The sequence below is a fragment of the Petaurus breviceps genome, unplaced genomic scaffold (genome assembly GCF_028583685.1).
Source record: "Petaurus breviceps papuanus isolate PSGF00001 unplaced genomic scaffold, PetGlider_PUasm1.0 171, whole genome shotgun sequence".
In the NCBI taxonomy this organism is placed as follows: Eukaryota; Metazoa; Chordata; class Mammalia; order Diprotodontia; family Petauridae; genus Petaurus; species Petaurus breviceps.
In genome coordinates, this window is record NW_027185754.1 from 20,022,500 (window position 1) to 20,038,217 (window position 15,718).

Below are 15,718 nucleotides of genomic sequence, written 5' to 3' on the forward strand. Positions count from 1 at the left end.
GAGGAAGTATGTTAATTTGGCTTAGCAGAAAGAGCATCAATTTCATTCAGAAGCCTAGATTCAGATCCCAACTCTGCTTCTGAGTCAGATGCTAGGTACATAGTGTACCTACAGGTTATGTACATAGTGACCTTGGGAAGGTCACTTCAATCTATCAAGCAATCTGCTAGCACTTACTGGGGCCAGGAATTATGCTAAGGAAGGGCTAGAGATATGGAAAAGGGCAAATACACAGTTGTTGCCACTCAAGAGGCTCACATTCAAATGAAGGAAACAACATACAAAAAAATTTGTACATACAAGATATATACAGAGTAAATGGGAGGTATTATTCGAGGAAAGGCAATAAGGGGTGGGTGGGGCAGGAAGGGGTAAAGTTACCAAGAAAGGTCTCCTGCTGGACATGAGACTTGAGCTGAGTGCTGAAGGAAGGCAGGGAAGCCAGGAGGTAAGGAAAGTAAGTATTCTGGGCACTGGGAAAAGTCACTGAAAAGGCGTGGGCTCTGGAGATAGAGTGGAGTGATGTGTTCAGTAGACACCTGGGAGACATAGTGGATAGGGCACTGGACTTGGAATTATGACAGTCTTCAGTTCAAAGCCATTCTCAGACACGTACTAGATGTGTGACCCTGGACAAGTCACTCCGTCTACCTTATTTTCCCCCTCAGTAAATGGAAGTAACAATAGTACTTACTTCCCCGGTAGTTGTTAGGATAAAATGAGATAATATTTATAAAGTGCTTTAAGTTTATGTAGTATATATATAAATATATATGGTATGTAAATTTATAAAGTGCTATATAAATGCTAGCTATTGTTTTTAAAATTTTTATGAACAGTAAAACCAGAGTATGTGAAGGTGACTAAGGTTAATGTAAGAAGACTAGAAAGTTAGGAAAGAGCCAGGCTCGTCTGTAGAATGAGCAGGTTGGGCCAGATCAAGGGTAGGGAACCTGCAACCTCAAGGCCTTCTAGGTGGCCTTGTAGGTCCTTGGGTGCGGCTTTTGGATTGAGTCCAGGTTTTACAGAACAAATCCTTTTATTAAGGGGATTTGTTCTGTAAAGTTTGGAGTCAGTCAAAGGGCCACACTTGAGGACCTAGAGGGCCACATGTGGCCTCGAGGTCACAGGTTCCCCAACCCTGAGCTAGATAATCTCTTAAGTATGTTATTGATTTAATATCTATGATCCTAAAATTAATCATTCCCATTCCCATTCTGCTTTAAGCTTTCCAAAATTTCCTTGACAACCACTTCATGAAATAGGTAGTATGTTTATCATTATCTTCTTTGGCGGAGGAAACTGAGACTCATCCAGAGTCACACAGATAATAAGGATCAGGCTCTCGAACCCAAGCCTTCTATCCCTAAGTCTAGCACTCTTTACCCTAGAAACACGTAGCTCAGTGATGTGGGCTGAGGCCGCCATGATGTTCTGGGACATCTGCAAAGTCTACCTGCTATCTCTGCTCTATCCTCCTGCTCTGAAAGATAAATAAGGGTAAAGTAATGAACGTGAGGTCTTTGTGACTTCTCATCTTAGCAGGCAGGCTGGTCCTTGTAGGGTGCTTTGTTATTGGTCACTAGTGCCCAGTGGCCCTTTTAACCCCTCTTTTCTCTTCTTCCTCTCCCCCAGGACTGTCCACCAGGTAGTAGCCAGGATGGGAGAGTGACAGGTCATAAAGCAGGAGCCTTGGCAAAGGTCACTCCCCAGGGCTCCCCAGGTCCGGGGGCACGGAGCCAGGAGCGACAGCTGAACAGCCTGGTGGTTCTGGTGAGAGACCAGGCAAAGCCTGGGCCGGAGGGTGGCCGAGTCCAGCCCCGGCAGCGCCGGAGGAGGCTTCTCATCAAGAAGACGCCAATCGTCATTGCTCTGAACAGCTCCACTGTCACTCTGGCTCAGCTGGGCCCCCAGGAGGCCGGAGTCTCTGAGGGTCACTGGCAACGTCTCTACCAGGTGCAGCGTGAGCGGAAGAAGATCATGCGGGATACGTGCACCAAGTACAAGAGCAACAGTCGCAGGGTCATCACGCCCTACCACGTGTCCCGCATCTTTGTGGAGGACAAGTACCGAGTCCTCTACTGTGAGGTGCCGAAGGCTGGCTGCTCCAACTGGAAGCGGGTCCTCATGGTCCTCAGTGGGCTGGCCTCCTCCACCAGGGACATCCAGCACAACACTGTGCACTACAGTAACACCCTGAAGAGGCTGGATGGCTTCGACCGCCAGGGCATCTCTTACCGTCTTAACACTTACACCAAGATGCTCTTCATCCGGGAGCCCTTTGAGAGGCTGGTCTCTGCTTTCCGAGACAAATTTGAGCACCCCAATAGCTACTATCACCCAGTTTTTGGCAAGGCTATTCTTGCCAGGTATCGTGTGAATGCCACGCGAGAGGCTCTAAGGACAGGCTCGGGTGTGAGATTCTCCGAGTTCATCCAGTACCTGCTGGATGTGCACCGGCCAGTGGGCATGGACATTCACTGGGACCATGTAAATAGACTGTGCAGCCCTTGTCTCATTGACTATGATTTTGTGGGCAAGTTTGAGAGCATGGAGGAAGATGCCAACTTCTTCCTGCGCCTCATTGGTGCTCCCCGGAATCTGACTTTCCCCAGGTTCAAAGACAGGCACTCAAATGAGGAACGAACAACCACAAGGATTGCCCACCACTACTTTGCCCAGCTGTCCCCCCTGCAGAGACAGCGCACCTATGACTTTTACTACATGGACTACTTGATGTTCAATTACTCCAAGCCCTTTGATGACCTGTATTGACAGCTGGGGTGGAAGAGCAAAGGGTCTGGGTGTTGGGCCAGCTTCAGGGACAAGGTCTGGTTCTGATTCAGGGCCAAATCTGGAAGGACAGTGAGGAGTGGGAGTCAGTCTGGGAGCTGGCATTCCCAGAAACACTCCTTGTGTTTCCTTCGTCTGGGAGCTGGCCTTCCCAGAAAACCTGCCCTTTCCCAGAAAGACATGTCTGTTGAGACTATGCCCAAGACAACCAGATTGTGAGGGTTCTGGCTCCCCTGAAGAAATCAGTGCCATGTACTCAGCTGTGAGCTGAGGGATGGCTCAGGAGGTTTGTGAGGCATTTCAGGGAGCCATGCAGGGCAAGGAGCTCAGCCCTTGTATTTGTGTAATGCCTCCTTCGTTTGAAGGCTACAAGGAAGTCCCCAGAATGCAGCTGGGGTTTGGGGTAGTCATTGTAAAGGTGTCTCAAGCAGGTAGGTACATGGAAAGCCAAGAAGCATGAGCTAGAGAAGTCTGAGGCCAGAAAATTGGAGGCTGAGGCTCTGTAGAGGGGAGGGAATTCTCAGACCCCATATTCCTCTTTCCTTTGGCTCTGCGGGCAGAGATCCCTGTGGAATTGGGTTCCCAATAAAGCACATGTTTTCTAAGTAGTAGTTTTTGTCCAGCCTTTCCCTCCACCCCAGATAGTCTTTCCACTTCAGGCCTCTCAGAACTCCCTTATCTAGTGGGGCCTATCCCAAACTCAAACTCATGCCCCAACCCATTCGCATCTGTATGATACTCAGGCACTAGGTCAGGCTGTGGTATCTTGTACTTGGCATTGGGTCCCCTACCTCCTAATTTACCCTGTGGCACATGCATACAGGGGGATGGAATTAGTGTCCCATGTCACCATCCCAGTCCATCACGTTCCTTTTCATCCTTTGGAGACACTTGGTTTCCTGGATCCCTGTGCAGTCCCCTAAAAGGCCTATCATTTCCTCAGACAAAGATGGTTGGTCCAGCTGAATGGAGGGAGGTTTACAGATGTGAGCTGGAGTTCTGGATTGTGCCTGGTGTGAGGGTATAGCTGTATCACTGTGTGATGGTGTGGCTGTGTGTACTGATATAAGGGTACCACTGTAGGGGTGTTGTGTGTGGCTGTATGTCTCTAGCTGTATTGTTAAGGTTGTGTGTTGTCCTGGAGACTGAGCACCATGTGCCTGTCACTGAGCCACTGACATAGACACGGTCATAGCTAATTTGCTTTACAGGTAGTTGTTGGGCTTTTAAAGCCAGTTTTTATGAGTTCTTCCCCAAACCTCCTGAGCTGGGAGAAATGACCCCAGAAGCATTGACCCTCCCATCCTCCTCTTATCATCAGGCCTTATCAACATGCATAAGCACCATCAATCACACATAATACCCCCTACAAAGAAGGTACACATTGGTACCCACAGTACCAATAACTACACACACATCAGGCTATATACAAGTACCATCAACAATGCACCAAACACCCACTAAACGTGATCACAAACAAAAATCCTGCCTGTTTCAGAAAATCCTCATCAACTATTTGGACACAAAAGCACTGTTAGTCTCACAGAAAACAGTTCATAATCACCTAGACACAACAAAAGGATCCTGAAGACAGCCTGTGTAATGAGGAGCTTTCAATCAATCACCACTCAGCTTTCAGAGATAACCTCCTTTCCTGGGCAGTTAAAATGATAGTCCTGAGATGTGAAGATTCAGTCAAAAGAATGGGAACAAGGGGGTTTTGAGAGACTAGACCCTAGAGCCTAGGTGAGAGGCTTCACGTAGCCCCCAGCAGCCACACACCCCAGGAGTCACTCACCCACAGGCTCACCCTAGCACTTAATACTGTGCCTGGTCTGTGGAATGTCCTTAATAAATGCTTATTGGCTGACTGACCAACTTGATAGCGCATTGTCCAGTTACAGGTCCCACACCTGTAGGGACTTCTGGGGGAGGGGGAGGAGGAGGGAAAATATTTGTGCTGATAATGGAACAAAGGAGGGGAGGAGAGAAGAGAGTAAGGAAAAGGACAGACTATCTGTGGTGGGGACTAAATCATGTTGGAGTTTAAAATTTGTGGGAGTTGAGGTGGAGACAAAAGGCCAGGCCAAGTTCTGATCAGTGCTTATTCCTATTTTTATTAGTAATATTCATGACCAATAGCTTATTTATGTACAGATCAGGGAAAATGGTGGAGGGAAGGGGAAATGAGGAGAGAAGATGGAGACACATCATGGGCAGAGGGCACATCTATAGGATGGTAAGCAAAGACCTAGAGGATGCCAAGTGTTACTGAAGGACCAGTCTCAGTTTGTTCTCAGATGACAACTACAGGAGTGGGGAATCCTAGTCCGTGAGATCAATCACCAAACCATCTGCTGAGGGCAGATGTCTAGGACCCATTTCTCTGCAAGCAACTCTGATTGGAAACTTGGTCTCAAACTTAACCCTGGCCTGAAACCTAGAATAGTTCTAACCTTAACCCTCACTTTAAACTTGACTTTAATCCTAATCTGAACATCAACTTCAACCTTAGCTAGCCAGGCAACCAGGCAAGTAGAGGGACAGAGCTGGAGATATGAGGGTGGGTACATCTAACTAGATAATTAGACTTCTTCCTTTATGGATTGGCTTCTGTTTGCTTCTCAGAATTTGGGCATGGCAGTAGTGGGGTAATTGCCAATGAATGGGAGCTGAACAGATAGAATCTCCTTTTCAGGAAAGAAGAAAGTCAGTCCTAAATAAATTAAACTCCTCTCAGGAGTTCAATGTGACTGAACCACCAGGGTAGCAAATAAGTGTAACAGTTAAGCACCAGGTTTAGTCAAAAGAGCTACCAAAAAGAAGTCAGAGGGCTGAAGGTCTGTCTTCAAGAAAGTATAGAAGGTAAGTATTTTTTAGAATCTGAAGAAAACATGCTGTATTTATGTTTCCACTAGCACCAAGTGACAGCTAAGGATGCACATAGTACAAGCTGATCTCTTTCCCAGAGAAGATGGTGAAAGGGCTGGAAGAACATAGCTCTCCTTTCCAAGTTATCAGGGATAATGAAGTGTTCCTGAGGGGAATTCCATCTAGTATCAGGTCAGAGATTGGAAAAGCAAGACAGAAAAGGAAGGAAAAAACAGCTGAAACTTTGGAGCTCGTTAGTAGGTGTGAGGCTCTTTCTGTGAAGGATGGAAATAGATCATCTCAGGAAGAAGTCACTACTTTGGCTGCCAGGAATGATGGCATCGATCCACAAGCACCATCAGGTGAGAGAGCGTCCAGTAACGGTCAGAGAAAGAACAAGTGAGGGCCCCTACTAAAGGCCACTGAGGCAGTGATTTGTTGACCTGATAGGAACAATAGAGGAGTTTATTATCCTCCTGGGGCCAGTATCCAGGATGTGAAGGGGAGCCTCCTGACAACCACCATCCTGATGATTCACATGGGGTTAAGTGATATCACCAGAAGTAATCTTCAGATTATGGCTAAGGATTGTGAAGTCTCAGATGAGAAACTGAAGATTTTAAGGCAGGAGTCTTAACCAAGTTTGTGTCATGCTCCCCTTTGGCAGTCTGGTGAAGCCTATGGACTCCCCAGAATAATAAGTGCCTAAAATGAAATATATAGGATCATAAAATTAACCAATTCTTACTGAAATACAGTTATCAATAATTTTTTTAAACACAAGTTCAGGGACCCCAAGATGAGGATCCCTAGTTAGAGGCACAGAAAGGATTTTCAACCAAACAGTACTGCCAGTTGAAGATCAGGGATTCAGAAGGAATACTGGGAAAGGGAACAACTGGCTAAAAGATGACGTATGAGAATAAGATATAGGTTTCTTGGACCACATATCAAAATATGGGAATGATAAGCTTCTGGCCAAGAGTGGAATACTCTGAAAAAGGGTTGGTAAAAGCATTTTACAAATCTGATCAAGACGGCTTTAAGATAAAAGGGGATTGGTAAGGAGGAAACTGCCCACAAAGAACCAAGTATTGAAAAGAGCAGCAAATACACCATGAAAAGTAAAATAGAAGAAAGGACCTAATTTCTAGAAGCCAATATCCAAAAAGAGCCAACAATAAATTGCCTCAGATGTCTATATTCAAATGCACAGGATCTGGAAGGATATAGCCTTATTTAAAGGAACAATATGAGTTGAATGGCTGGATGGTAAAGTTCCATTGTAAATCAGGAAGATAACCTCAGGTGAGGAAATCCAGGAACCCAAAGTAGGGAGGGAAGAACATGGTGGAGAGTGTATATGGATGAAAAGGAGAAAGAGAAATGATACTGTCATGATGGTATGCTACAGGCCACCTGGATGGAAGAAATTAGACCAGGGAGGAGATCAGTAAACTAGTATAAGGGGTGACATCGCAGGAATTCAGGATTACAATGATCTAAACATCTACTGATGCTCAGAAGTCACTAAGAAGTGACCTACTCAAAAGTAGAGTAAGTGAGAAATGTGACTTTTGCCTTACTGATAATCTCATTCTTCAAAGGGTGGAGGAAGCAACAAAAGGAAGCATTATTACAGACTTAGATCTGGCTGACAAATATGAATTGTTAATATAAGGCAAGCAGTGAAGCAGGTGCGGGACATAAGGTCACCAAAAGTGTTTGCAGTTGTCATGGAGAATGTGGGGGAGGTGCTGTGGCAGTAGAATGAGTACTAAACTTGGAATCAGGGACTGAATTTGAATCCTAATTTTGCTGTTTATTACCTGCTTGCCTGTGTTACCTTGGGCAAGTCACTTCTCTGGGCCTTAATGACTTCATCTATAAAATGAGGTAGTTGGACTCAATGGCCTCTAAGGTCTTTCTTAGCTCTAAATTTGGGATCCTATAATCTCACATCTTGGGAAAACATCAAATGGAAAAAGGACAAATGCTCCTATTTGCAGAAGCTATTGTGTCAACCCCATAATCCCATTAATCCCCCATATAATGTAGAGTCTCCTAAATGAGATCCATAATCACTAAAAAGAAAAAGTTCAGTCAAATTACCCACAAAGGAAAAAATAAGAGGAAGAAGAATGCTTCTTGGCTAGACTATGATATTGCAGTTAGATGAACTACATCCAGCTGGTCATTGGCGGCTGAAGTGGTTACTAAGCCGAAAGTGACAGGAACTTTGGAGGTTAGTTCATAATAGGAGGGAGAAAAGCCAGGAATAGTCTGACATAAATCCAAGATTGGAGGAAAATGAATTCTGAAGAATTCAAAGAAAAGCTAGGTAGGACCCAATGGACTAATAGTCTGCAGAAATCAAGCCAAGGGGATTGGGAAGCACTTTAAAAATGAAATTCTGAAGACACAAGCATGACTGATTCTGATAAGGAAGAAAATTGGAAGTTGTCTGAAGAGATTAATGTGACTGAACAAAGAACTCACTGAACAACTCAGATTTTTAAAAATACATGTTTAATGGATGGAAACAAGGGCAAATAACTAAGGATGGTACAAAAAAGTAGCACAGTCCTCTTAGAACAGCATCAGAAGTGTTAAAACCTAGAATGAACTGAGGCTGCTGAATAAGTAAAATAAAAGAAGGTGGCTCAGTTATGCTGGAGGCAAGGGGAGAATGATGGGACAGAGGAGGGGAAATAGGCATTTATTAAGTACCTACTGTGTGCCAGGCATTTGCCAAGAACTTTACAGATGTCTCATTTGATTCTCCCAACATTATGAAGTAGGTGCTATTATTATTCCCATTTACAGATAAAGAAACTGAGGCAGAGAGAAGTTAAATGACTTGTTGAGGGTCACACAACTAGTAAGTATCTGAGCTCAGATCTGAACTCAGGTTTTCCTGATTTCACACCCAGTACTCTATCCATCGAGCCACCTAGATGAAGAGAGGGGGCTCCTGCTTGGTGCAGACGGGATAATGATGAATGGCAAAAGTAATAAGGTTTAAACCACTCAACTATTATTTTCCCTCTGTGTTCTCTTTCTTTGGAGAATGATTTTTGGACTAGAAATGAATAAATTCATGGAAAAAATGTTTATTAGACACTGGTGATGTGCTGGGAACTGTGGTAAGCACAGGATATACATACAAAGAGAGTCCCTGACCTCAAAGAACTCAGATTCTAGCAGGGGAAGATAAGACATCTGGGCTAGGGGTGGCCAAGGGAGAGTTTTGGCCTGGGGAGTCACAGGGATGGGGAGTTCATTCCAGTAGCAGTGTTATTACCATTGCAATGCTTTGCTTACTGTGCCCAGCGCAAGAAGTGGAAGATGGAAGAAGGTATGTTTGTCAGCAGGCAGATGGTGAGATGCCGTGGGTGAATAGCCAGCTGGGTTGGATGTGAGAGTGAAGCATGGTTTAGGGTATAGGGTCTGGGGTCTGGGGCCAGCTATGTATGTTAGAGTGGTTTGTACTTAGTCACCAACCCAGACAACTGGCTCCACAGTAAGAATTACAAAGATTACCTTTCCCCAGGGATATAGGGGTAGAGAGGTCTAGGGTGCCAAAGTCCAGGTCTGTGTGAAGGATGCTGGGCTAAGTGGGGCACTGGCAAAGGGCAGATGGTAGGATGGCCTGGATAGATGGCTGAAGGAATGGAAAAAAAGAAAATATAAATAAGGAGTTAAATCTAAAGATAAATAAGGGATTGATAAGAGATCACCTATCTGCCCACAGTGAGTTCAAGATGCCAGGCCCAGACAAACTGCATCCTATGGTACTAAAAGAGCTGACAGATGTGATGGTTGAACTGTTGTTTGCTCTGAATGACCTATGAAAGATCTTGGAGAATGGGAGACTGGAGAAAGATGAGTGTCCCAAAATACAAAAAAGAAAAGGTGAGGAAGAAGCATTTGTGAATTATATTAGCTAATGAAATTTTCTTTTCATTACAGATTAGAAAAAGAGTGTTAGAAGAATGGTTTGTGAGCTTGTAGAAAGGGAAGCCTCAATCAAAGGGAGCACAGCTCGATCAGGGGAGATCGGCTAGAAGGCACAGTGGCATAATGGAAGGAGGGCAGGATGTAGTTGGAGGATTCAAAGTCAATACATTCAAATCATGGCCCTGCCGTTAACTCCTGTGTGACCTGGGATGAGCCATTTCACTTCTCCAGGATCACTTTGTAGGCAGATTGGTACAATGGACAGAGCATTAGACTTGGAGCCAGAAAACCAAGGTTCTGATTCTGGCTCCACTGCTTACCACCTGTGTGATTTCTCTGAGTTTGGGGAAACTAGTGAATAGAGCACTGGGCTTGGAGGCAGGAAGACCTGAGTTTAAATCTTGCCTCACACACTTACTATGTGACCCTGGGCAAGTCATTTAACTTTTCTCAACCTCAGTTTCTCCATCTATAAAATGATGTGGTTGGACTCGATGACCTCTAAGATCTCTTTGAGCTCTGAATATATATGATCCTATGACAGGGTAATACATACCAACCACATATCCCTTTTCAGTGAAGTGACTAGACTTGATCAGGGGACTGGTATTTATAATAAGCCTGGATGCCCACAAAACATTTGACACAGGTTCTGATACTAACCTTGTGGATAATATTAAAAAATGTGGGCTAGATGATAATACAGTTGGGAAGATTCAAGAGTGGCTGAATTGTTGATCCAAAAAAGTAAACAGTAAGGTGTCTAAGCAACTTGGAAGGAAGTTTCTGGTGGAGTGTCCCAGGAGTCCATCCTTGTCCTTGTATGGTACGACATTTTTGTAATTTATTTCAATTCAGGCATAGATAGCATATGTATCAGATGTGAAGGTCTAATTTTATCCCTAACACCTCCCTAGGAGCTAGGTGCTAGCCTTGTCTCCATTTTACAGAAAAGGAAACTGAGGCATACAAATTAAGTGATTTGCCCAAGATCACATACCTAATAAATGTCTGAAGCTGGATTTGGACTCAAGTCTTCTTGACTCAGGTACAGTGGTCTATCTACCATGACACCTAGCTACCTCAAGTCTGAGAGAAATAATATTGGGTGACCTAGACAGCACCTAAAAAGACAGTGAGCTAGAATAAGAGGGAAATCCTCTATGATGAAATTTAGCAGGGATAAATATAAGATTGTCATAAAAAAAATCAGCTTCACAAATACAGAAGAAAGTGTGGTTAGGCAATAGTTTCTGTGAAAAAGATGTGGGAGTGTTCGTGGATTGCAAGCTTATTATTGAGTCAGAATTGTATAACCCAGGCACCTGTCAACCACTGGCCCCTTTAATGCTAGTCAAGGTTCAAGGTATACTTTGGTTCAACATGCACTTAAAACCACAGCTCACAAATCTCAACCAATGTTTCTTTTGTTAGACTAACCAGAAAACATATTAGTAGAAAGCAAAATTCACTTAATCAAACGATGAAGCAAAACAGATGAAAGGAAAATCAAGAATTACACTCCTCTCACAGGTTGCTACATGACCTCTGAGACCAGGAAGACAAACAGGAAAAACCTTCAGCTAGAGAACATGCATAGGGCAATACATACATAGGGAACATGTGTTCACACATAGGGCAACTCATGCTGTTAAGGTGGCATTCCTGATAGAAAACCCTTTGTATCTGATGCTATTACTTGCTTTCCTGCAGATCTCTGGTGATATTAGGAGGTGGTGAACAGTTTCTCTGCTAGCTCCATTGAGTTGCTTTCTGCTGTTCTTTGCTGCCACCTGCTGGTCTTGAACTTCTAGGCAACCTATTCTTCCATGGCAGAAGGGTCTATCATCTCTTTTAGCTCATAACCTCAGAGGTTATTTCAGCTCTTTGTGATTCAGACCTGGGACATTACCAGTCAGAGAAATATTTGGGCACTAAGTCTGTCTTTTAAACTGAACTTTTCTATTGCCATTATTAGACTCTTTTCGTATAAATTTATATTTCAGTTGTGGTAAAAAAAAATCCTTTTAAAAGGATTTTTTCCCAGGGCCATAACCATGGTCACCAGCTTGGGTCCTTATGAATCATTTCAGGAAAAATATTGAATGGAGTTATGGTGAAGAGATTACCTTCAAACTCTTATCATGTTCCTGTTCATTGCTCTAAGTCAATATAAATCACCTCTGAAGTTTATGACCTTTGCCCTACATCATCCTTACACTGAGATTCTCAGAAACCAAATCTCTTTGCATACATATATATGTATGTATAACAATTTACAAACCTAAACTCACTATATAAATGTCAGCTATTATTGTTATCAGTTTTCCCCAACAATGAAACTACTTTACTCCTTTACAAGTGTAACATGGTAGCCAACAAAATCAAATCATTTCCTAGGTTATGTTAAAAGAGGCATAGTGTCTGCAACAATAGTTCTCAAAGTATGGTCTAAAGACCCCTAGGAATCCCTGAGACCCATTCAGGGGGTCTGCAAAGTAAAAACTATTTTCATAATGACACTAAGATGTTATTTGCCTGTCAAAATACTCCTTTTTCCAACTACATATCTGTGTCAGGCCAAATTTTCTTCATATACTTCAACCAAAACAACATATTGCAACAGATTGAATGCAGAAGTAGTTATGAGAATCCAGCTGTCTTCTATTAAGCCAGACATCAAAGAGGTTCGTGAAAATATGTAAAACAATGCTGCTCTTCTCACTAAACTTTTTGGTTTGGGAAAATATAGTTATTTTTCATAAAAATATGTTATTTATGTTAATGTGTAATGGGTATATTATTGTTGTTTAAAAATGAATTAATAAATATTTTTAAAATGTATCTGTTTTAATTTCTAACATGTAAATGATGATGGATATAACTAGGAACGTGTTGTTAAGTGTTTAACAAACTGGTCTCCCAAAAGCAAACAAAAAACTACACACATAGCCCATTTTTGAGTCTAGTCTGAATTATTAACATTTTCTCCATCATTTTTAAAAGTCTAGACAATCAACAAAACAGTACATCAATCCCTGGTTTGTAGCATTTGCTGGTTTCTGAGGCTTAAGTGCCCACACTGAAAACTTAACAATTGACTTTTATGAGCCTGGACAAGCTGGCTCCAACACACCACTGGATAGAACCTAAATAAATAAAAGGTCTTTGGAGTCCTCGGTAATTTTTAATAGTGCAAAGTGGTTCTAAGACCAAAAAGCTGGAGAACCACTGATCTAGAATGACACTGATCTAGAATGACACTGATCTAGAATGAGGGATATGATAGTGATAGTGATGCCACGCTCTGCCTAGTCGGACACATTGGGAGGATTACATTCGATTCAAGGCCCTGCAGTTGAGGACAGACATAGACAAGCTGATGTGCCTTCATAGTAAGCAGAAGACTGGTAGCATGTCCAGAAGCCTGGAGAGCATACTATATGAGGATCAGTTGAAGAAAGGGGATGTTTAGCCTGGAAAAGAGAAATCTTAGGGAGAATATAATTGATGTCATAAAGTTTTGAAGAGCTGACATATAAAAGATGTTCTGATTGACCCCAAAGGGTGCAATGAAGGGCAACGGGGAAAAATAAGGAGACAAATGCCGTCTAAAAAAAAATGGACTGTCTCAGGAGGAAATGATTTCTAGAAGTTAATGACCACTTGGATGCTGTCACTGCATATATAGATTATTCTTTTAAAGATTTTATAAAGATGGGCACATAGGCATATAGGTCTTTAGTTATTAATATTTTCTCCATAGCTTTTTTGGTAACAAAGCATGTTATATTTCCCAATTGTCTGATATCCTCTCTTTCAGGTACCTTGGGAATCAATTCCCTTAAAATTGTGTCACCTGTAACACAGGCCTCCTCTCTCCATGTGCACTTAATTTCCTCCAGCTATTGTCTTTGGGGACATTTCCACCTCCTCACACAGAACATAGAGGACTGTGATCTTAAAGAGTCTCTCAATGTGGTGACTCCACTATCACTATTGGGAGCAGTATAGTTTGGAAGTACCCGGTCAACCCATTCTTGGATAAAGAGCTTCTAAAAACAAGAAGGTGGTGGTAAACAGTGTTCAGCACTTTACAGATATTATCTTATTTGCTTCTTCCAACAATCCCATGAGGGAGGTGCTGTTATTATCCCCATTTTACAGTTGAGGAAACTGAGGCAAACAAAGGTTAAGTGACTTGCCCAGAGTCACACAGCTAGTCAGAGGCTGGATTTGAACTTGGGTCTTCCTCACTCCAGGCCTAATGCTTTATCCATCATACCACCCAGCTTCCCCCAATTTCTTAAGTGGAAGTATTTATTAAGTGCTTACTATGTGCCAGGAACTATACTAAATTCTAGGAAGAAAATACAAGCAAAAGAAAAATAATTCCTGCCCTCAAGGAGTTTGTATTCTAATGGGGCAAGATAATGCCAAAAAAAAAAATAGGGGGAACTGAAAAGCAAGGGAATGTCAGGAGTGGAGCCAGGAGAGGAATAGAGGAGTGAACATGGCTGGTCCGAAGACTTCCTCAAAATGGAGATTCCAAAAGAAACTTACCAATTGAGGCTGGGGGCTTCTGGGGCAGAGGAAGCGTCCAGGGTGAGAAGGCTGCTTGGACATGGTGAAGTCTGCAGAGTTAGGAGCAGATCTGGAAGAGGAGTAAAGGAGAAAAACTTGATATTTGGAAGGAATCCCTCCTACCCTCCATTTAACAGCAAGTGACCAAAGCCAAAATGGACACATTAGCCACCTCCTGGGCATGCTCTGTCTGTGCTTGCTTGACACCTCAAGAGTCTGAGCTTCATCCCATGCTGGCATTGAATGAGGTAGGATTGTAGTGAGAAGAAGACTAAATTTAAAGTCAATTCAATTCAACAAATTTATTAAGCATTTACTTCCTATTTGCAAGGCAGAGAGGCAGGAGTAGAGTAATAGACAGAGAGCTTGCTTCAGTGTAAGAGATCTGAGTTCAAGTCCCATTTCTACCACTTGTCGTTTGGCTCAGAGTAAATCACTCACTTAACTTTTCATCCTCCTAGGCAACTCTCAAAGACTCATAAATTACAGACCAGGTGCCAATCCTCATGGATAGAGAAAATTCCAGTTTCAGACCCTTGCACTAATCCACCCACCCACCCCTCCACTGAATGTGCTAGGGATGCAAAGACAAACATGAAAAATAGTCCCTACTCTCAGGAGTCTACACTCTATTGATGGACACATCTCAGTAGAAAAGTAAATATAAGATAATTGATGAGAGAGAGAGAGTGAGCACCGAACACTAGAGGGATCAGAATCGGCCTCCTGTGGAATGAGCTGGGACTGGAAGGAAGCTGCAGATTCTAAAGGGAATGAGGAGGGACTGCATCTACAAAGGCATGAGGGTGGGAGATGGAATGCTGAGTTCAAGGAATACCGTGTTTCCCCGATAATAAGACCCATCCCGAAAATAAGCCCTCCCCTTACTGTGTAAGATTCCTCTAAAATAAGCCCTCCCCCGAAAATAAGCCCTATTGAGATTGCTACTGTAGTGAAGGTGATCCCCTGTGCTACACGCTACATTATGGTACCCTCTGTATGCACCATTCCCCCCCGTGAAATGCACGCCATGCTCCAAGCTGCATCCAATCAGAGCTGCAGCAGTGAGTGCGTCATCCTGTTCTTCCCCAGTGATTTGCTTGCTGGCGCCATTGAGAGCAGTGCCGCGGAGAAGAGCTGAGGCAGGACAACATAAGCCCTCCCCTGAAAATAAGACCTCTGGTGTTTTTCTTTCCAAAAAAAATAATAAGACAGTGTCTTATTATCGGGGAAACATGGTAGCTAGTAAGACAATTTGGCCAGAATGTAGAGCATGTGGAAGGGAATGATGTCTGGAGAGCCAGGTTAAAGTATTATTGTGAAGAGTTTTAAATGGTTGACTGAGGATTCTTTTTTTTTTATCCCAGAGATAACATGGAGATACTGAAGATTTTTGAGCAGGGGAATTACATGACCAGACATGTGCCAAGCAAGATTACTTTGGCAGTTCGTGGAGGATAGATTGTGTGTGTGTATGTGTGTGTGTGTGTGTGTGTGTGTGTGTGTGTGT

At 43.1% G+C, this 15,718-nt stretch overlaps 1 protein-coding gene and 2 long non-coding RNA genes across 4 annotated transcripts in view; 2 read left to right on the plus strand and 1 right to left on the minus strand.

The window, feature by feature from the left end:
* CHST8 (carbohydrate sulfotransferase 8) overlaps positions 1–12,454 on the plus strand; it is a 221,028-nt gene extending 208,574 nt beyond the window's left edge. The window contains exon 4 of the mRNA XM_069082645.1: positions 1,636–12,454. Within this exon, the coding sequence (XP_068938746.1) occupies positions 1,636–2,775 (1,140 nt within the window). The 3' untranslated portion in view covers positions 2,776–12,454. The remainder of the gene's footprint in view (positions 1–1,635) is intronic.
* The window catches only part of LOC138157148 (uncharacterized), a 470,623-nt gene that overhangs the window by 310,997 nt on the left and 143,908 nt on the right, over positions 1–15,718 (plus strand). The window lies entirely within an intron of this gene.
* LOC138157150 (uncharacterized) overlaps positions 1–15,718 on the minus strand; it is a 138,952-nt gene that overhangs the window by 60,588 nt on the left and 62,646 nt on the right. The window lies entirely within an intron of this gene.